General features: G+C 39.4%; 1 protein-coding gene across 1 annotated transcript; it reads right to left on the reverse strand.

Moving 5' to 3' along the window:
- Positions 1 to 3,928: 3,928 nt before the first annotated feature.
- LOC135478104 (kielin/chordin-like protein) lies at positions 3,929 to 24,122 on the reverse strand. The gene is made up of 17 exons (XM_064758375.1): positions 24,086 to 24,122; positions 21,216 to 21,329; positions 19,540 to 19,653; positions 18,939 to 19,049; positions 15,427 to 15,537; positions 13,930 to 14,043; positions 12,840 to 12,953; positions 11,631 to 11,741; positions 9,425 to 9,535; positions 8,621 to 8,674; positions 8,153 to 8,260; positions 7,401 to 7,511; positions 6,415 to 6,531; positions 5,932 to 6,048; positions 5,236 to 5,355; positions 4,358 to 4,471; positions 3,929 to 4,056 (listed from the first exon to the last, which is right to left on the reverse strand). The coding sequence occupies exons 1-17, from the start codon at positions 24,120 to 24,122 to the stop codon at positions 3,929 to 3,931; spliced, it is 1,806 nt and encodes a 601-aa protein (XP_064614445.1).
- Between the last annotated feature and the right edge of the window lie 109 nt (positions 24,123 to 24,231).

Consider the following 24,231-nt stretch of genomic DNA (forward strand, 5'->3'; position numbering starts at 1 on the left):
CAGCGTAATGACCCAGGAGTCTCTCACCAATGCGGTCGCTGTGAGTTCAAGTCCAGCTCATGCTGGCTTCCTCTCCGGCCGTACGTGGGAAGGTCTGCCAGCAACCTGCGGATGGTGGTGGGTTTCCTCCGGGCTCCGACCGGTTTCCTCCCACCATAATGCTGGCCGCCGTCGTATAAGTGAAATATTCTTGAGTACGGCGTAAAACACCAATCAAATAAATAAATAAATAACTGGGAAGTTACAACTCATGTTGGTGTTGCAAACATCAACTGACCAAGAGTGGGTAACAAGCATATACCCATGTCAGTGAAGACAGTGGAATCTTTCAGTACACGTCTTCAGTTGTCTGACCCCATGCTGTGTGATCATGTGACCCAAATCTAACTTGCACACTGAAGATCCTCGTTTATCTTGTACTTTTTCGTACGGCGGAAAAATTTTACATGTATTTGAACGAAACTCTACTGTCTCACCAAAGATGCCAGTGTCAGGCCAGAGGGTATGGAGAGAGTGCAAAGTAGACACCCATTGAGCGCGGCACACTTTAACTGTCTAAATGAATTCTGTTTTCATATGTATGGCTAATGAATGAATGTGATTCTTGTAGCCATATAGCTGTGACACATACATGTAAGTATCTAATAACATAAGGTTTAACAGACTTAGACTTGGCACAAGTAATTTGGAAGTCTCACTGGTTAGAGAAAGTAAAGTGGCCTGAGCGATTAGTGAACAGCCAAGAAAATCTAAAGTGCAGCTGCAAGGCAATTAAAAAAAAGCCTAACGGTTCACACGTTGCATTGCATGGCAGGATATTTTTGACGACAGGCGTGAAAATTTCGTGTATATTTACTGCTAACATGAAATGATGATATAAATCTGTGGAATGGTTACAAATACAAATACATGATAACAAAGCCTGTGATATCGATAACAAAGCCCTTAACAAGGATAACAAAGCCTGTCATATAAATTTAGATAACAAATCGCTTATTATGCACTGAGTATAACAGGCGAAGATCAACAATGTCAAATGTTGCCTACTGCTAACTTTAAAGTTGTTATATATCTATGGAACAATTGCAAATTCAAGTCATATCAATAAAAAAGAAAGCCTGTGATACAGATGGCAAAGAGTATGATACAGATAGCAAAGTCTGTGATACAGATAACCAAGTCTGTCATATAGATAATTAAACCTGTCATGCAGACAGCAAATCCTGTAATATAGACAACAGATTCCCTGATATAGATAACAAAGCCAGTGATATAGATATCAAAGCATGTGGTATAGATAACAAAACCCGTGGTATAGATAACAAAGCCCGTGGTATAGATAACAAAGCCCGTGGTATAGATAACAAAGCCCGTGATATAGATAACAAAGCCCGTGATATAGATAACAAAGCCCGTGGTATAGATAACAAAGCCCGTGATATAGATAACAAAGCCCGATATATAGAAAACAAAACCCGATATATAGATAACAAAGCCCGTGGTACAGATAACAAAGCCCGTGATATAGATAACAAAGCCCGATATATAGATAAGAAAACGTGTGATATAGATAACAAAACGTGTGATATAGATAACAAAGCTTGTGATACAAATCAAGTGTGCGATATTGATAGCAAAGCATTTATACATTGAGTATAATATGCAAAGAAGCAACAAAATAAAATGTGAGGTATGTAGCGCTACCAAATATATGTACAAATAACGTGTTAGCAAGTTTTTTTTCAGGTAATAATATGATATAGGGTATAAGTGTGAGAGCTAACCGGATTAAAAACTAGTGTGACCAACAATCCACCAAAATCAGTGTGCAGGTGGATGTATGAGTACAAGGTAGATACGAGGGTGCAAGGTAGATATGAGGGTACAAGGTAGATACGAGGGTACATACGGTGCTGGCTTTACTTACTGCGTTTACCACAATTCCTTGAATCACAACGCACGAAACCATCTGACATGCATTGACAGATTTTGCACCCGTAGGTAAATCTGACACCTCTTCGATATGTCTTGTGATTGAATCTACAGCCTTTAAAGAGATTGAATACACTTTGCACTCTAACATTTCGGGGCCAGCTTCAGTGCGGGCTTGGGGGTTTAACGCCGTACTTCTCATAAAAGAACTCTGTCAGCCTATGGCGATATGCTCAGTATTGAATTTATTCAGCTTTGAATGTTTGTTGCAACGTGTTACTAAAGATCACGCCAGTCTTAGATAATAAAATCAGTTTTGTCCAAGTGAAACAATAATGAGACTTCAGCTCAGACCAAAATTATTACTAAATCTAACTGCTAATACACTTTAATCTGAGTAAACATGACTGGAACCTGAGTATTTACGAAATGACAACAGACCGGATTTCACCAGTTACGCGCGTGCACGTGACATACATCACAGTGTCGCTTCTTTATTTTGAAACACACAGTTAAGCATGTTGTGAGAAACTGTCCAGGTCTCAGTGTGGAATTCTTCCGTTTCCACTGGTTTTGAATTTATCACGTCCAGTGGCTACGGACAGGATTTACAGCATTTATAGTCTATATGCAAACCTGCAGGAGGCATATACAGAGGTGAGGTGAACATATAGAGATTGATGCAATAACGGCCTTGTTTTTGATAATTTGTACATATATTTTCACATTTGTTATTGAACTAAATGCGTGGAAATCCGATACGGGTATTTACTGCTGTTGCTGTCAAAAATTATCAAACGTAATCTCTCTTGCAGTGGTCGTCAAACAAGGTTCTAGAAGCATCGAAAAAAGTCAGTAATGGCAACATGGTCAATATACTGAAATCATTTTTCAACCAACCTAACCCACTGTCATATTTATAGCGGCTAAAGTAAAACGAGTTCTGAACATAGAACTACAAGTTAGTTTTAGAAATCTCATCACACCGAGATCGACGGTATAGATTACATTTCCGAAGGGTTTTAGCATTTTCCAATCTGATAAATTGTTTAGTTTAAAGAGTAAGTAATTTGTACAGTTTAATCGGTATCACAAAACGATTTCATTCGAAATACAAAAGTAATACAAAAGTAATTAAAAAATTAATATCACGGGCAGTGTACATGTCCTGTTTGATGCAAAGAGATTAGCACACATCCATCCAGTAAGCTATTGCTTGGTTTCGGGACGGCTTCCTCGCTACGAAAAGTTTCTGGACAACACAATGTTCTGTTATTGTAATAACAACAACATGGTCAATAACATCAGTTTCTGTTGAGATCGATTTGAAAGATTTTAGAATGGCTTATTTTAATAGGAACCTGGCCTGTTGCCAAAAATAGTTCCAAATGCCCCCGGTAGCCAAGGGAAAAGAAAACTGCTAATTCAATAAAAAAAAAAATGTCTTACTAGATGGTTGACAGGCAGCAGCATTGCATCGTATTTTACGGTTTGACACACACTGACAACTTCGGCAGCCATCGTTGAACCTCTCTCCTATCGCACGGAGCTTGCTCTGATGAACGCAACCTGAAATCCAAAATAAAGGAGAAATTAAATGGTGAACTCCTTAAATCGGTATTGATGGGGAAAATGTTTGCTGATTATAGGAAATTATACGCGACATTAGAGCCAATTATTGAAAAAGAGTAATAATAAGTTTGAATCAAATAAGGTAAAACTTGCTAACCTTACATACATGAAGTAACGACAGAAATTATACCGAGACTAATCAAGAGTAGATGGAGACGTAAAGAAGTATGATGAGAGATCGTAAGAATGAGTGGATGAATGCTTGGGGGTTTAATGTAGTACTTAACAACTTTTCAGTGACATGATGACGAGGAGTCATTAAGTTGAGCGCCAAACGAGGCTGCAACATGCACCATTCTTAAAGTCTTTGGTATGAACTAACAAGGGGATGATCCGGTTTCCCGATTTCGAGGCGGATAGATCATTAGAAAACCTTACCCGAGCAACTGGCCACGTTACAGGTAACAGATTTGGTCGCTCCGCAAGAACATTGTTTACAGCCATCCGTGAAAGTGCTACCAACTTCAAACACTTTACTCTTGTAGATGCACACTGGGGGAAGTAAGATAAGAGAAACATGTAAATCACAAGAGCATGGAAACAGCTTACAAACTTCAGATCATCCGTTTGAAGATCTCCGAAACATGACACATAATTCCTAATGATTTCATTCATCGACTTCTGAAAGAAACCAGGTTATTCCCAGAATGGCAATGCCATGTCAATCCTAAATACAAATATTACCTCTGAACTATGATGTTTAGGATATTAAATAACTAGGAAAATCTTCCATAATTTTTCGAAGGGTCCAGTGTATGCCATTTCTATCGTGTAGAGATGAAAGAGTACATACATGGACAAGTCTTGGGCGAACACGTCACACCCTGGCCTCCTCCACAAACGCAAGTTCTACAGTTGTCCTTGAACACCGCACCATACGCCACCTGGCGGTTCTTGTAGAAACACACTGTGTGAAAAAGCGGTATACATCGACTAATATAGTTATGTCATTGTTAACACAAAGATTTTACCAGCTGGCTTGAGGAATTTTGGTTACACTATAAAAGCGTACGTCAAGTACATCACTTTTACGTAAATTTGCGCATGTGTGTGAATGACAACCTTGAGGCGCTTAGAAGCGTTATGCATACGCAAATACCTGGTTATACGATCATTTCACATCATTATTTGTTCATTTATTTATTTGATTGGTGTTTTACGCCATACTCAAGAATAGATTGGTATTTTACTTATACCACGGCGGCAATCATTATTGTCTGAGGAAATTGGGCAGAGCCCGGGAGAAACCCACGAACACCCGTAGGTTGCAGTCAGATCTTCACACGTGTGATTGGAGAGAAATCTTGCTTGACGTGGACTTGAACTCACAAAAACGGCATTGGAGAGAGAGAAACTGCTGGGTACACGTATTACGTACAATTATTTATTTATGTATTTCATTGGTTTTTTGCTCCGTACTCAAGAATATTTCAATTATACGACGGCGGCCAGCATTATAGTGTACGTTGTACGTACAACTATAATCATGGAAAAATTACCCAGCATCAAATATCAATAAACATGTTAAGGCTGTCTTGTCAACTTGTTTTGTTATTCCTTTGTGGTTTTTTGCTTTTGTTACAGAATAAGCATGCATCACACATTGAAATAATATATCGTTTTATGGGCAACTCATGTCTAATCATGTTACTACATAGTTATGTCCCTTACCTTGTGGAGCACATGCCCGTTTGGTACATGCGACCTGTCCGTTGGTGTTACAAGAACATGTGTTACACGCATCTTTAAATGACGTCCCCACGGCATGTTTGGCGCCTCGGTAAGTACACTCTGTCAACACCATGACGTAATCAATGTATTATTTGTTTTTTTTTTTATTGGTGTTTTACTGTTCTCAAGAATATTTCACCAATATAATGCCGGCCTGCATTATAGTGGGAAGAAATCGGGCAGACCCCCGGGGGAAACCCACGACCATCCGCATGTTACTGCAGACCTTACCACATACGACCTGAGAGGAAACCAGCATCAACTGAACTTGAACTCACAGTGACCGCATTGGCTAGAGGCTCCTCGGTCAATGCGCCGCGTTGGCGTGCAAAGCCCCTCTTCCACGGAGGCCCTCATCATTGTAAAAAGAGACTTCAGGTTCGAATCCAGCTCATACCGACATTAATGTTGAAGCTAGGCTGGGATCGTGTCCAACTGATCAACTGATCTCGGTACCCTCAGACGATCATCAACTCTCTGGGTAAAGCTAAAAGCCACATGGGACAAAGAGCCTATACCCACATGAGCAGGCCTCAAAACAATCGTTAACTCTGGTCCATGTTTAAGGACAAAATGCATTACAAAATAAAATCTGGTTTTCTTACGCCTTGCCTGAGAAAGAATGAGTCTACTCACGAGTTGGACAGGTTTTCGTATCGCAGGTAATCTCTCCATTTCGCCAACACTCACAGTATTTACATCCATCATAGAATCTCTCTCCCGGGATCAGCTCTCTGTTCTTGTAAGTACACACTGAAATATAAAAGATTGGCGTTAAACACCGTGCCAAAGAATTTGTCATGGCGGATGGGTTTATGAGTTAAGAAAATCAGAGTGCCCGGATTAAACCACCAAGCCTAACCAGGTACCTGACCAAACTCTTGATTTACGCCTGCCGGCTACAGCGAGAGCTGGATTCGAACGTGCGACATCAAGGGCCTACCGGTCGCAGAGAGCCAGAGTTTTAATGATCTCATCCATCGAGCCCACACGCATACACTTTAAAATTGTATTGTCGTGTTTTACGCCGTACTCGAAAATATTTCCAATACATCGGATGGTCGTAACTGACGGTTTAAGAACAAAAGGAAACAAAAAGGAAAAAAATATATAAGTTACCGGATTCACAATCCCTGGTATGGCAGGTAACTTTTTGGTCATCCCCACATGTGCACATTTTACAGCCATCTCTAAATGTTTCCCCAGATTTGTACTTTTTATAATGGTAATCGCATTCTGAAGAAGGAAGAAAAAAGGTACATTATTTTTTCACGAGGCAAAATTGATTGATCTAGTGGTGCTTATCGCCAAGCTCAACAAGATAAAATGGGTGTGCCAGTGTAAATAAACGACCTTCCCAAAGCACGTTTTATACTGCTTGACATGCCACAGGCGGAACAGCGAGAGTTAGGGTCGAACACGCGACTTCACCAGTCAATGGCCCGATGCTCGCAGCCAGCCGTCCTCCTGAATGAATGAATGAGTGAATGCTTGGAATATTACACAAATATCCAATTCACCTGTGCGTAAATGAGACAAACAGTGACCAGTGTTTAGCGTGGGAGGGTCTGACAGAATTCTGCGGATGGTGGTGAATTTACTTTGGGTTTCCTCCCACCATAATATTGGCCGCCGTCACAAAAGTGAAATATTACTGAGTACGGCGTAAAACACCAATCAAATAAATATAATAAATAAATAACCAGCGTTTAACAACACAGGGTAATCATTGGCGGTACTTGATGTTATACGTGATCCAAGTTACCTCACACCTGAGTACGACAAGAAAATACCAGGAAAATAGAGTGTAATCAGAAAGAGTTACTTATGACAAATTATATGCAATCACTTACATACGATGGTGACCAGCATTATGGTGGGAAGAAACCGGGCAGAGGCCGGGGGACAACCACAACCATCCACAGGTTGGGGACGGACATTCCATGTATGAAGCCAGCATAAGCTGGATTTGAACTCATAACAACGGCTTTGGCGAGAGGCGAGAACCACCAGGCCTCGGTGCCCTCGGCACAGTACCTCTGATGAATGGCAAGAGAATGTCAGAACGGGTCAGGTGGCGCATGTAACCATGACGATTTACTTACCGCAGGAATTGGAAGTACATGACACTGATCCATCCTCCAAGCATGTGCACTCGTTACACGAGTCAGAGAATTTTTGTCCAACCTTATAAGATGCGCCATTGAGTGTACATTCTAAAAGCAAAACAAATAACATAAACTATGAAGAGATCGTCCGTGATAGATTTTAACACCGGGTACAGTCTGATTTCAAAAGGCTATACATGTATAGCAAATGTCGTATTTAGCACAAGTAAAATAACTAAAGAGCTTTAGTGTAGACGCGTATTAGAAAGTTTGACTTGTGGAGCTTATCCAGCGGATCTACGCTTACACACTTACGTCTCTACGGTATGAACAATTGTTTGGGAAGTGCGTGAGTTAAACAATCCAGCTTTGTGGAGTGCACGTACTCCATGAGCATTTATGACAAGAAAAGCCGAGAACTAAGGGTTTTATAATCGCACCCAATGTGATACATCAGCCAGATTGAAACTTATAATCAAGTTTATTACTTATTCACCTAATAGCAGAAAGCATTCCTTATTAACAAACTTCGTATGTGATCTGCCAACAACCTGCGCATGGTCGTGGGTTTCACCTGGGCACTGTCTGGTTTCCTTCCACAATAATATTGGCCGATGTCGTTTAAGAGAAATATTGTGGCGTAAAACACAAATCAAATAAATAAATAAATAAATAAATTATTAACAGCCTGGACGTCAACGCAAACATTGGCGCTCATATAACACTGAAGAATCGCGTCCAGGACTTACCACAAATTTTCTCCGTACAGGTAACTTTTCCGTTATCACAAGTACAGGTATTACAACTCTGTGTGAATGATTCCTGATGTCGGTATGACTTTCCCTCAAAAGCACAAGCTGGAAAGAATTCGAATTAAAAATATACGTACATGAGTAGAAAGACACCATATCTACGCTCCAAAGAGTAGGGCACATACTATATATATATATATATATATATATATATATATATATATATATATATATATATATATATATATATATATGGTATTAATTAATAGGGACGCCTTCGTAGTCAGATGACTGAAACATTGTTAACTACGACGTTAATCCCTAAGCATCAAAATTACTCACTAAGTGGTTGTGGCCTCCCTTCTCGAAGTTAAAACATTTGAATACTTTTCAGTCAAATCTACTTACTACAGGCTATATCGCTGCAGGATACTGTTCCATCAGTACCACAATTGCAAGTGTTACAATCCAGAGTGAAGTCCTGTCCGATCCTGTAGGTGGCGTTCCTAAAGGTGCAGGCTGAAAAATTTAATGGAAGAAACATACGGGTCATTTAACGCAGAAAGTCGGGTTTTGTGTAATAAACATCATTCAGACTCATAATTATATTATTTCTAGACACGTGCATATCATACAATCTTTCGAGAATAATTTCAAGAGATAGACATTTCCCAAACAGGTTTGGGATGTCTTCTTTGGGTAAAAACTAATGTCAAGTTCTATAACAGAGTAAAAATAGCGAGAATATCGTTTTAAATGCAAAACGCCCCAAAATTCGAACTTGGCCTGTAACATTTCTCTCTGTGATACCATGCACCTAATTACAATTCAATATAATTAACCGTTTTGAGAAGTAAGCCAGCAAATCAGATCCTTGACAGATTAACTGACTAACGGACTGATAGACTCATACAGAAAGTGCCAAAAGATGGTTAACAATCCATATGTTAGGGCATTATCCATTTATTTATGAGCAACCAGTATTGGGTTTTTTTTTTCCATAGAGTACGTTTCAGTGGCGGAACGAGGCTGACACTAGCAGAAAAACATCGCACCTCGTCAGACACATGATAAATTCCTAATGCATTTTCACGTTAATGGAAATATCTGTACTTTGACATCTTTTCTTTCACTACTTGGCTGATGTGCTAGGTCCCTTCACAATTCGCCTAAAAACTTACACCGTCATACCACTTCGCCATTTTGTTACTACATCTTACCTTTAACGAGGACAACTTCAGACGACATGCTTCAATTAAATTAGCTTACCACATGCTTTTCTCGTGCAGGCAGCATTGCCGCCCCTTTCGCAAATGCAGTCGTTGCAGTCGTCGCGGAAAGAATCTCCAATTCGGTACTCCTGGCCGCCGAATGTACATCCTACAGAACACGAAGAAGATCAAATAGAGCTAAATACATATATCTACCACTACTTGTAGTATAGTACCAATTCGCAGATTCCAGCTTCAGGGTATTTAGGCAAGCTGCTCCTTTCCTTCCAAAACATCGTAAAATGGCAAGTGACAGAATATCCATCATTGCGCCTGTAGGCAAATCATATCAATCCCCCCCCCCCCCGAAACTGCTGCGTATTTGACACCAACTGTCATTCAGCTACACAAAAGTGTTTGCTTCCATTAACAGTTACATCCAGAATCATATCATTTTCGTTACATACCTCTGTATGTAAACATCAGATAACAATTTGTCCATCAGATGGGGAAAAGAAGTCATAAAACTATTTACCATTAAGACGGTGACCAGCATTGTGGTAAGAGGAAAACGGGCAGAGCCCGTGGGAAACCTACAACCATCCGCAGGTTGCTGTCAGACCTTCAGATCTACGACTGGAGTGAAAGGCAGGATGGACTGAAATTGAGCCCACAACCATCATATTGGTAAGCAAACGCAACTCACAGCGGTCGCATTGACTTCTAGGTCAAAGCGCTGCACTAGCGCGCTAGGCCAGGGAGGCCCCCTCGAACTGTTCCAGGTAATACACACAATATACGTACGGCAGATGTCTTTGGTACAGGCAATTGTTCCATCTTCCCGACAAGTACACGTGTTACAGTCGTCCGTGTAAGTTTGCGAGATCCGTATGCTTGACCCGTCTGGTTTTGTACATGCTTGAAACATAGATAAGGGAGAAATATTATCTCATTTACGAAAAGAAACAAAAGTTTCACCATATTCTTGGCGATACACTCACTGAATAATTATCCATCAATTAATCACTTTCGTAAAATTGTTCGGAAAATGCCTCGTGTAAAACAAAACACGACAGACATAAATCTGAATGTAAAACTAAAGTTAAGGAGTGTGTCCATGGATGAATTAACAGAAAATAACACTAACATTATTTCAAGCAATAAGAGTATGTGAGACATTTGCACAGCACTGTCCAGATTTATGTATTTCACTGGTGTTTAATGCCGATTTTATGAATTTGCCATTTGATGGCCGATGCTCAAGCAGCCGGAATAAACCACCGATCTTCAGCAGATGCCTTGTAAATCTTTAGCCTAAAAGCAGCAGACAATACAACGAGAGCTGGTTTCGAACACGCATAGAGGACCTAACCTAAGTACAAGGGAAAACAGAGTCTGCAGCTTGTGTTAATAACACACACAATCGACGACTGCATTACTGTAAGGCTACTATTGTGTTTGTAATCATTTGGTGACGCTCCACGCTCCACTGATCAATAACATATGAATGTATGGATGTTTGAATTGCATGGATACAGATCCAGCGCAAAACAAAACAACCAGCTGTATTCTGTTTTGATCGCGTTGGATGACGCGTTAATTATTAAAACTTCAGATGTTAGTTTGCAAAACTTAGTTGTAATGTGGTCTCCAATATGTTTTTTGATTTTTCTTTAAAAGAAAGAGTCAACTGAAAAGAACGTTTGTATCGGGGGTATTTGGGACCAACTTTTGTATATGTTGTCTTTGTGTTATAAATTAGAATCCCAAATACCAGTTATACTACATTACTTTCAGACACATTTCAGAAAAAAAATAATAAAAAAACTAAAAAACACATTTAAGATTATATTTGCAAAGAAGTTTTCAAACTCTTTGATCTGTTTTGGCATCTTTTTAAAGTCTTTTTTCTAATTTAACTGGAATTTAACGCGAGTCAGATCTTTGCCAATGATCTGCCATCTTAATTAAAATTTTTCTCAATGTCTAAAGTCACGCTTACTTCAAACCAATGTATTCGTTTCTTTCTTAATCCTCTAGGAGCTTAGAGTTAGACTCAGTCTTATCTCCTATTCTGTTACTACGCCTCCCGATTTAACAAAGAAGCCTGCCAGAGATATGCTTTAATTAAATGAGCTTACATCACCTTCCAACAATTGGTTTCCGTCTTAATTCGAATAAAGCTCAGAGTCATCCCTCTGTTACCTTGCCGAAGCCGTAACACGAAAATATGTTAAGGAAAAGCTTCAACTAAATGAGCTTACCACAAGCTTTTCTAGTGCAGGCAACATTGCCTCCTCTTTGACAAGTACAGCTGTTGCAGTCGTTGGGGAAAGAGTCTCCGATTCGGTACTCCTGGCCGCCAAATGTACATCCTACAGAACACACAAGATTACATACACATGCGTGTAGATATATGTTTTTTTCGTAGGTCCGTTGGCACTAACCAGTTTCATCTAGCATTCTTTCTCATTTTACTGTGCACAACAATTTCTAATTAATATAGATTTTGTCATGAACCTTATTTAGCTGCCGGAGACTTGCACCCTTTCAAACGGTGCAGTGCTGCGTTGGAATCAAGAAAATACTGATGACACGTTTAATAGTGCCATTTCTCTTTGAGCTCTTGCAAAGACCTCACTCTATATTATAAGATATGGCACTGAGCACACATAATGAGGCACACATAGCCTGCAAATGCGTCCATGATCTATGAAACTGGGTGCTCCTGAAGAGACAAAACGTGTATAAAATATCATGATGTGATAATCTATGGTGTTCTCACCAATGCGGTCGCTGTGAGTTCAAGTCCAGCTCATGCTGGCTTCCTCTCCGGCTGTATGTGGCGAGGTCAGCCAGCAACCTGCGGATGGTCGTGGGTTTTTCCCGGCCTCTGCCTGGTTTCCTCCCACCATAATGCTGGCCGCCGTCGTATAAGTGAAATATTCTTGAATACGGCGTAAATCTCCAATCAAATTAAAAAAAAATAAATCTATGCTCTTGACGTCGTTCAGGTAGATACTTCACGTTGGGTAAGAATTGTGCGCGGGGTAAAGCAACTTTCAAGGATACAAGAAACGCTTAGCTTTGTTGTTTCTAAGAACGGAATATATGATGTGGGGTAACATATAATAGCATAACAAAGTTCCTCGGCGTTAAAGTGGCCTTAAAATGGATATTTTTTTCTTGTGTTTAAGGTCACAGTCAAGACTTCATATAGGTAAAGGCTAGGCAATGATCGCTGTACTGCTTTAACAATCAACATTTCGCATAAGCGAAATATTCTTGTGTACTGTGGGTTTCCCTCGCGCTCTGCCCGGTTTCCTTCCACCATAATGCTGGCCGTCGTCGTATAAGTGAAATATTCTTGAGAGCGGCGTAAAACACCAATCAAATAAATAAATAAATCAAATTCTTGAGTACTGTGTAGAACACCAATCAAATAAATAAATAAATCGAATAGTTTGACTTACTGCAGATATCCTTGGTGCAATCAATAGTTCCATCTGTTCTACACGTGCACGTGTTACAGTCATCGGCGTAGGTTCCTCCAATTCGTACAGTCGAACCGTCCGGTTTTGTACAGCCTGAAATTATAATAAAGCTTTTCTTTGGATCATGGTTTAGCAACGAACAGACGAATTGCTTAATTACAGTGGGGTGGATATATTTTCACGTGTGGCGATCAGGTGTACATGTAACCTAGGGACCCAGAATGAATTCCAACTAGATACTACAAAGAGTTATGAATTGATTTCATTATTTCTTTGTTATTCTTCTTGCGCCGTACTCTGACAATTTTGACTTATACACTCTTAAAACTAAAGTGTTACCTTTAACCCTGTGGAGATCATAAGCGTTACATGTATTTGACCAGTTGACCACTTTCAAGAGTTTCTTTAAGATGTTGATTAAGAATTGGAGTGTAAAAACTTTGGCAAGTGTAAAAACATTAACAGTTTAAAAATGGTCAGCGACACTTCGTGATCTTTACAGTGTTAAATGCAACACTGTTTTAAAAATGTACCCTGGGGGTTAGCTATAAGGATATATGAATTTGAATGACCGTTGTAACATACTGACGAACGTTCCCAAGCGTAACGTACAGATATGCACACCATGGTGGTCTTCAACGTATGTTAGATTGCGCAATTGGAACATACAAATCTTGTCGATCGCTTATTCTCATCAACACCCCGTGGACAATGAGAGATTAGGTATGTACAAATTCCATGCTCAAGGCAGGTTTTGACACCGAACTACTTGTGACAGGATACCACACAAGTCAATGGCTTAAAACAGCAGCAGACCCACTGGTCATTGGTCGATCATGCTTCAACGCTTCGTCCGTTGGTAACTTAGTGTAAACAGGGTTAATGTGTTTAGTCGCTTTTAAATTAATATCCATATAATCCCCCTTTATCAACATACCAACCAGAGACCCGTTTTACAAAGTCTTAAGCGCATTTAACATAATGACGTATCTCTTCATAGCATGTAATCAGGGAAATTGCGCTGCTTCGTAGAACGGGTCCCGGATCCTGACTGAAAGTCAGTACTTACGACAAGCCCTCTGAGTACATGAGATGGTGCCATCTTCTCTGCATGTGCACGTATTGCAGTCATCCACGTACGTATTCTGTATTCTGATTTGCTGTCCATTCGGCCGTGTGCAAACTATGTGAAGAAACAACACAACGATGACAAAGGAAAAATGACATTTGTAGCCATTTCTCGAGACATTTCCAGCTAAACAATAAACCTGACATATTTTGAAAAATGTGCAGTTCCTTAGCGTAAAATGGTTACTAGTATCATCGACCCTAAACCAACACCTATCCTTACCCACCTCCATGAATCTGCAAAGTTCATGTTGTTATTTCCTTTAACCAAGGTTGAAACAAAAAATACTGTTCCTGTTTAGCAAAGAAAACATTACCGTATTCTTCCGTCGCTTCAGACTTCTTCGTGTCGGACACATGAACATTTCATTCACATGACTTGTTCAGAACTGGATGGAAACAGACTGACGATCTTAACAGACATCTCCACTCGGATCATACAAGTAGTTAACAAACGCACGAAAACATAAACTAAAACATCAGAAAAGCGTAACATCACGAAACATCTCATCCACTTTCAACGATGTTTTCATTATGGATTTCTATGTTTACTTTGGTTAAGACAAAACAGTGGGGAGGCCTGGAAACAGGCTCACAATAGTTACATTTAACCTAATGAAAAATAATGAATTGTCGGATAATAAGTATGGGCAAACTCACAGCATGGTTTGTCAGTACACGTGATATCCCCTCCTTCGTTACAGGTACACGTGTTACAGTCGTCCGTGTACGTGTTTCCGATCCGGAATCGTTGACCGTCAGAACGTACACATGCTATTCAACACAAACGGGTAAAATCCACTGTAGGACAATACAATTTCACGGCTTACGCCCAGGGCTTGGGAACGTGCAAAGATTTTCAGGCGCTGATATTTACCAAATAAATAGTAAGCACAGATCACAGCCTGTTTCGAAAAATGAATTTGGGTTTTAGCCCAAAATTGTGTTCAGTTTTATCTCTTGAATAGAAATAAATCAATTCGATAAAATACTGACTACTGACTTTCTGATGTGCTAGTACTAATTAAGCATATACCTTCAAACATTCTTCTTGCATAGAAGTTTTGGACTAATGCCCAAATCCAGCATTGGCTTAGTTTGCAGTTCTTGAGCTCTAGTGATTTATTTCATTCGACTTTTAAAGCCGTGCTCAAGAATATTTCTCTTATGCGAAGGCGTCCGGAGTTATGGTGGAGAGAAACCGGCAGAACTCGAGGGAAACCCACGAACACTTGGCTGTTGTTGGCAACTGAGAGGGAGCCAGCATGAGCTGGACTTGAACTCGCAGCAGTCCCAGTTGTGAGAGGCATGTGAGCCATTGTGATGCGCTAGTATGCTGACCATTCAACTAACCCGCCACAAGTCCTATAGCTATGTCTTCAAATGGAAACATCAATAAAAAGTTTATCTCATATTACAAGATGAGTTTAACACTTACAGCAGGCTTTTTGGGTGCAGACAACATTTCCACCTCGATTACAGTTGCACGTGTTACAGTCGTTGGCAAACGATGCCCCGATTCGATAACTTTGTCCTTCGAAATCACACCCTGTTTTACAGATAGAAATGCTACATCAATCTTAATGTAAAATGTATGCTTTCATTATAAAATGAATAAAATCACAGCATATATATTTTAATGGACAATTCCAAGAGGCTTCGATTTCAACTGTTCATGCAGACACTGACACACCTCCTAATACACTGTTCAACCAAAATGGCCACGTTGGTTTTGATATAAGTCTCTGAGAGAGAATGTGGCCATTCTATGTGTTAACTCATTTAAATCAACTGACGATACACGTGAATGTGAGAAAACGACCACTCAAGTCAAGTAAACTTACGACACACGTCATTGGTACAGTCGATTGTTCCATCTTCCCTACACGTACACGTATTACAGTCGTCTGTGTAAGTTGCCAAGATCCGTATGCTGGTGCCGTCTGGTTTTGTGCATGCTTGAAACATACAAAAATGATTAACAGTTTATGTATTTATTTATTTACTACGGTCAATACGCCCCCCTCCCCCCCCCCACCATGTGGCTTTGTGCAAACTATAACGTTAAGTCTACAATAAGTGCAATGAATGCTTTAAATGATTAACAAACAAAAACGCAGATGCATCATAACGCTTGCAATGGAAACTCTGAAAACGTTTCTTTCAACCTATTTTAACAAAATTGATGTCTCAAATCGGAAGTATGATTTATTAGACCCTGAAAATGACTATGTAGACCCGATATTCCACTTTGAACTGCTTATGCATTATTCCAGTGTAAAACACCTGTTTCTGTGCAGAAAATTATGCCATACATCCTAGGACAAACAAGCTAAAATGTTTTATCCAGTATGAATTTTAGAACCGTTGCTTAATATTCCAGAAATAGTGGCCCCTTTATTCAAGTAAAGTTTCAATTATGGGAAGGTCTACCAGCAACCTGCGCTTGGTCGTGGGATCTGCCCGATTTCCCCCCACCATAATGCTGGCCGCCGTCGTATAAGTAAAATATTCTTGAGTACGACGTAAAACACCAATTAAATAAATAAATCAATAAAGAGTAAAGCTTAAATTTCATGATTATTTAATCCTTTTCCATGTTGGACTAGGGAAACTTCTATTGGCGACAATTTTTGGCATCAGAGAATAGATTTATTTATAAAGGATAGCTAAAACTATTCGTGAAAGTTTTACTGAACTACGTACAATTGGTTTGTGTAAGACGTACAGATAATTTATGACTTAATGGCTCAGCCGAGTCACACAAATGCCACACGTGAACATAACATATCAACACACACGAGAGTAAATCCCTTTATTCACACTATTCATCATTTATATTCGTTGAAGAAGCATCATTTTACAACTTTCCGATTTCTCCCCAAGCCACGGCTGTAAAGAAAGGCCTGGAAAAAAGAGAGAAAATATGACTTAGTTTTTCGTCGTGTTGGATAGTTTTCCATAATTTAGCAACAACAGTTTTCAAAAACTGTTCCTCATCTACTAAGCACTGACCTAGACTGGTCAGAAAGTTTGCAAAGAGACCATTTGTTTGATATGTTCAGATGTTTAGAAAAAGAAAAAAGTTACAGAAGTTAAGAATAAAGGAAACTGTCGTATTTGGGCTACGGTAATTTAGGGCTGCTGGTTGCCCTTCTACTTTTAGCGTTTCGTCGTGTTGTATAGTTTTCCTGAGTTTAGCACCACAAGTTCTCCAAACGGTTCGAAAGTTTCTCATCTACTTAAGCTGGGAGCAATTTGCTACACTACGTGAAACTAATGCCTGCTGTTTCCCTTGGAATGGACTTTACCTTTCAACATTTATTATTTCTGCCTATTGTGTTTCGCTATGATCAGATATCAAAGCCACGTGATCTGCACATTGGCCTATAGTACTAGTCCCACTGTACGTTGTACCTGGCAGTCGATGGCTCAAATCCAAGACACCCTTTCTATTTTTTTTGTTGACGTTCTTCTCCTTTTTACTATAGTTACGTTGCCATAAGTTATGCAAAGCGTACATAGCCGCCCCCCAGAATTACTGCTCTTGAAGTTGTATATTCGAAAGTATAATTCCAAACATTTCCAGCCAAACATTAAACCTGACATATTTTGAAAAATGTACAATTCCTTAGCGTAAACTGGTTACTAGTATCATCGACCCCAAACCAACACCTATCCTCATCCACCTCCATGAAAGTAAAATTGTCTGTTTGACAGTTAGTGCTTTTTCTTTTCATAAAGGTTTTTTCCCCTTTTATTTAAAATACATGTAGTTTGGAGTCAAGCGAAGAAATGTAAGATAAACAAATTCTATTGATGACCGAAAAAAAATCTCTGATCTTTGTTTAAGTAATTGTGTATGTAACAAGAAATACAAGCTGTTACACGAGGCAAACTACATACTGCTGAATATATGTCCACTGTAATAAAAGTTACCTGTTTGGAGTTGTGTTCCAGGAGAGAAAAAAAAAACCGCGATAAATCCGCCGATTTCAACGAATCCAAATGAAAACCCGTCGCAGAGGTATAACCGGAAAAAAAAAAACCTTATCCCCTGACACCCAGAGGTTTTTTTTTTATCAGCACCCTACTGGGAACATGTACAGGCTGGGTATGACTGTTCATCGTTAGGGATTCAGTCGAATCGATTGAATAATTACTCTACATCAAATAGAAAAAATATACAACAAAAAAAGACAACTGTCATATCCCGTCTACATATCGCGTTACGAGCGCTTCAAATGGCGCCCCCTACCGTCCATTCCCTGCCAAGGGAATAATTCGTCTCTCAACCAAGTTAAATCATACTAGGTTATCTATGTCACAATCTATATGGAAAACCTAAAACACGTTTGGAGGATTAGTCTTTCCTGCTTTATCTAGATCTCCTCCAAAAAAAAAAAAAAATCCCCGCCCCGGCACTGTAGATACAACGTCTAGCAGGACATAATTGCCTTATATTGCAGGCGTGCAGCAATTGTCGTTCAAATCCACTGAAACGTAACTGAAGATTTTATTGAAAAGATAACACAAAGACAGCGCATCTTCATTTACTTTATTTATCATCATACACGCCTGAAAAATAATAAAAGAAATTAACTGTTTTGATAAGTAGTTGAAATAAATAAGAAGCTTGTTTCAAGTATATCTGAAAGAGGGTCGTCAAATTTTTTAGAGGTTCAGAATTGAGAGAATTATTAAACCGAATGCTTTCAGTAGTCTTTATGCTGAACTCACAGCGTGGGTCGTCAGTCCAGGTGATAACGCCATGCTCGTGACAGACACGCGTGTTACAGTCACCAGAGTATGAATCCCTCACGCGGATGGGCCATTTGTTAGATCTGAGACACATTGACAATTTAATTTGTTCACAAAAATTGTTAGTAGAGCTTCAATGAAAAGTTTAAACTTGCATCCCTTTGCATCTTATCACTTATTTCTACTTACAACAAGCTTTCTGGGTACAAACAACATTGCCACCTTCGTTACAGGTACACGTGTTACAGTCGTTGGGGAAATCAGCTCCGATTCGGTATTGCTGACCTCCAAATGTACAACCTGCAATCAAAGGTAATGCAATGTAATGTTTTAGGGAAATTGAAACGCTGTGCCGAAAAATTTGGGTAAAAATATTTTTTAATTTTTTAAACGATACTGTATGTTAAGTGGAGCACACAAAGATAGTATCATATCTGATGAGGCCAGGCAATATGTTTGTATAAATTATTTTAACACTTCTCTCTTTTGTATCTAAAACCTTTGTCAACATAACTACTCGGCCAAAGCTTGGCAAAACTAACGGTGTGTTACTGAATAAATGCAACCAAGCAAGAATACAATAACATGCCTGCAGTTTTGTAAATGACTGTGAAAAAAACCTTACAGAGATTCTGTAGACTGTTTCACTATAAAAACAAATCATCACTGTTCTTCCATATTTCTTGTACCTCGAAGCTTACTCGTGGAAAGACAAAGCTACTTACGGCAGACTTTGGATAATATGATGTAGATATAGGGCTAGTTAACGAGCATACGGCTAAATACTTACTGCAAACTTTGGTTGTACAGTCGAAGGTTCCATCTGATCTACACGTACACGTGTTACAGTCATCTGGGTAATTATTGCCAACATCAATTCTCTGATTGCTGGGACTTGTGCAGACTGAAAGAAAACACAGCAATGATATCGGTAAGAAAAACAATGCAATTCTGTTTCAGTAAATTCTAAGAATTAAGATCCACAAGCTGAAAGTTGGTGTGATCAATTTCAAGAAAATCTGCTCGTAACAAGAAACTGGAAGAATATAGAATTGGAAAACGGACATGCAATATTATATCAACACAACATTGGTACGGCTGCAGCGCCTTGAACTATGACTATGTGCATGTAAATTTGATACCAAGTTCATGATGTTCTTGTGGAAACCCGTAGGAGAAAGGCGCTACGCATTTTTTCTTTTCCTTGTCGACATTAGGACACAATCCGGCCTAACGTTTTAAAAAACCTCCCTCATAGCATGACTATTAAAAGCTGGTAAAGTGTTTTGAATACAAAATTTACTAAACATAATTCTGAAATAATGAACTTAGTAATGCAATTTATATACGCCAGTAACCAGTTTTCCTAATGCTATACACACGTGAACGTGTTCTGTCCATGCTGCAAGACTGCATCTGCTCTCAGTCTTGCTTTGTCTTTTCGATCTCGTTCTAGTCTTTCGTCTACATTGTATTTAGCATTTCGTAAAATTAGCAATGTTGATTCTTTCTTTTTCTGTTTTTTTTTTCTTTCTGTATTTTGCGTCTTAGACTACTGCCATTCTTTTCTCACATTTGTAGTAAAACGGGTAATCTGTATTTATTTAGGTAACAGGACTAGTATGTTGTCTAGAACTTTTTCCCAATTGTGTATAACGCAATGAACTATGTTCTGTTCAGTTCAAGCATACTGATTGCTGGGGCTTGTGCAGACTAAGTGAAAATGTAAGAATACAACAATGCATTACATTTTCTTCACAACCATGTGCATCTATTATTTACAACTGAAATAAAAATACGCTGAACAAATCATAGTTACTACAAGACCAGTGGGGTCCGTCTTAACTTGTGACTGGCGTAACGTCCATTGTGACATGTGGTGGTGCGATACGCCAATTGCTAAATAAGATCGCGACAACTTTGGAAGACGGTTCCGTAGCATAATAGAATATAAGCATACTCACAGCATATATCATTGGTACAGGAGATAGTGCCGTCTTCTCTGCACGTACACGTATTACAGTCATCCGAGTACGTTTGTCCGATCCTAATGCTTTCACCGTTGGGACGTGTGCAGGCTGTGGACAACACAAACAATAATACTTCTTTTTATAAATAATTTATGGAGAAGATATTGCGTTTTTGAATACTGACAAATTTTACTTTCCACTGGACATTTAGACAAAGCTCTACATTAATGAATGAGGAAAACTTACAGCATGGCCGTTCGGTACAGGAAATAGTGCCGTCATTTCTACACGTACACGTGTTACAGTCGTCCGCGTACGTTTGTCCGATCCTAATGCTTTCACCGTTGGGACGCGTGCAGGCTGTGGGCATTAAAAAATGATGCTCCTTTTTAAAAATGATTAATCGAGAAGATATTGTATATTTAAATATTGATAAATTTTCTCTTCAACTAAACATTTAAACAAAGCTCTACATTAATGAATGAGGAAAACTTACAGCACGGCCGTTCGGTACAGGAGATAGAGCCGTCATCTCTACACGTACACGTGTTACAGTCGTCCGGGTACGTTTGTCCGATCCTAATGCTTGCACCGTTGGGACGTGTGCAGGCTGTGAGCATAAAAAGCAATGATATTCCTTTTTATAAAAAATGCATCTAGAAGATGTTGTCTTTTTAAATGCTGACCATTTTTTCCTTTTATTAAACATTTGAACAAGTCTCTATATTTATAAATGAAGAAAACGCTATATGTTGTCAATTTTCAAAGATGCCACTTCCGTGCATCGTTTCACATGATCAGAAAACACATTCTGTGTTTTCAGACATTGCCTGTTTTTGACACCAGTTAATCTCGCTTTCTTTTAGGGGCGTTTAGCTCCGCCTAAGAATCGCCACAATGCAGCGTTGTTGTTGATTTATTGTCTCGGTTAGAGACATACAAATCCATAATTTGTACTGGGCGAGTGTACGTGATACGACATACATACGATTATTTATCGACTGTACTTTCACAGCTGATGCATGAGAATTAAACAGTGGAGTTTATTTATATCACATTTAATCCTTCGTCGTCTCCCGGAGTGAGTGACACCACTATTTGCTAACACGACAGGTAAGGGCTGCGTCTAAAAAGATTAACAGTCTTCAGAAGATTTAAAGTTTAAGAAGATTAACTTCCTTGGCCCGGTCAAGTTACTGTATTGTATACAATTTTTGTCACATTTTACAGGTACAAACAAGTTTAAATGATAACACTGATTGAATGCTTGAGTTGTTTTATTACTTGACGTTTCTGTATTGAAGTTTGATCAGTTGTCCAAAAATTCTGTTAAGATCCGCGGCAGTTGATTCCAGCGAATGTGTTTTCTTACCAACTCCGCGAAAGTTTATGCCCACAAAAAAGGCATTTACAGTAAAATGAAAATGAGCGAATTAATGCTTGAGGTTATATGTCCTTCTTCTTCGTCACAGTCATAAGACGACGAGGAATGGGACAAGACACCTCACCCAGTCACATTATACTGACACCGGAACAACCAGTACTGTTGTCTTGCTCTAATTTTTTAGTTAGAGCACCAACCAGTTTTTGATCCCGGGTCTTCCGATTTCGAAGCGGACGTTCTGACCATTAGGCCACTGGAAGGGTCATACACAAATAAAGATTTATTTATTTATGTATTTGTGTGATTGGTGTTTTACGCCGTAATCAAGAATATTTCACTTATACGACGGCGGCCAGAATTATGGTGGGAGGAAACCGATCAGAGCCCGGGGGACACCCAAGACCATCCGCAGGTTGCTGCTAGACCTTCCCACGTACGGCCGGAGAGGAAGCCAGCATAAGCTCCTAGATCATTTATTTCAATAATACATATCTGGGTATAAATCCAAAACATAAAAATATGAAGTGTGCACCCAAGTATATTAACAAACTCACAGCATGGCCGTTGAGTACAGGATATAGTGCCGTCATCTCTACACGTGCACGTGTTACAATCGTCCCTGTACGTTTGCTGTATCCTAATGGTGGCGCCATTGGGTCGTGTGCAAGCTGAAATATAGTTGAAATATTTCCATTAGGATTTTAATACATGTAGAAAGAATCGTGTTTCATCATTCTTTAGATATAATACTTGTAAGTCTTTGCCTTGTGTCCAATGGGGATGCCAAGAAGGGAATAATTTGTTTTGGGGCCACCGTGGCGGAAGGGGTTAACATGATAGCACGGGGCTTTCACCCAGGAGCCTCCCACCAATGTGGTCACTTGGAGTTCAAGTCCAGCTCATGCTGGCTTCCTCTCCGGAAGTACGTGGGAGGCCCTGCCCTTGGGATTTGGCGTGACACTTTTAATGTGACTACATCTAAGTGAGGTGCCTTGTCAGGTGTCTGCGGCATGACACTTAAGTGGCGGCGGCACTTTGGTGACATGGGCTCGCCCTGCTATAAGAAGTCACAATATACATACACACATCTAATTAGTCATGGTCACGATAGAACTGAAAAAGTACGACGTTAAAACTCCAGCATTCATGCATACATTACCATAACATAACATAACATAACATACCATAACATAACATAATACATGTATAACATAACATAACATAACCTCACTCACAGCATGGTTTGTTGGTACAGGTGATAGCGCCACCCTCATTACAGGTACACGTGTTACAGTCATCAGGGTAAGAATCTCCAATCCGGATAGACTGACCGTTAGATCTCGTGCATGCTGAGAAAGAAAAGTATTTGGTTTTAATATTTAGCTTCGATGACCTCTTTAAGTAAAATTTATTTCGTAAGTGAGCACTTGAATCATTTATACCAGCAGTGCAATAAATACTACTTTAAAATATGTCACGCATCCGGTTTTCTTTGATCTACTTACATTGCTTTTTGATAAGTACTGAGGCTCTGAAGGCAACACCAATTTCACGCACTAAAGAAATATGTGACCAAAACAGGACCACAGCGGTAATTTTTCAGGGCAGTTATAAAAAAAAAAAATAAATAGAAGCGCTTCTATCTTTTTTTTTCTACAACATCCGCGTGACATTTACCGTAAATGATCACTTACCACAGGCTCTCCGGGTACAGGCAACTGCGCCACCCTCATTACATACACAGGTATTACAGTCATTTGGGAAACTAGCTCCGATTCGATACTGTTGACCTCCGAATGTACAGCCTGTTTTCAAAACGAATCAATATGTTGCCCATATTAAAAAAAAAGTGATTAAAAAAAGCATTATTTATCTCTAGATTCATGACGTTCCCCCTTTGTCTGTTTATCTCTCTCGTTATCGAGTGCCAAGGACATCAGCTAACATGATTAATCTATATATTTAAATGACTGTTTGCTTACCCTTGTTCAGAATTATTTTTCTCAAATAATCCGACATGCACCTCATAGAATGAGTACAAATACACTTAACACATATAAATTACACTTGACCGGTCATTACAGTAATTGTTGTAATCAGACAAAACAGGGCTAGTTATGGAATTTTT

This window comes from Liolophura sinensis, chromosome 11 (assembly GCF_032854445.1).
Source record: "Liolophura sinensis isolate JHLJ2023 chromosome 11, CUHK_Ljap_v2, whole genome shotgun sequence".
NCBI classification, from domain to species: domain Eukaryota; kingdom Metazoa; phylum Mollusca; class Polyplacophora; order Chitonida; family Chitonidae; genus Liolophura; species Liolophura sinensis.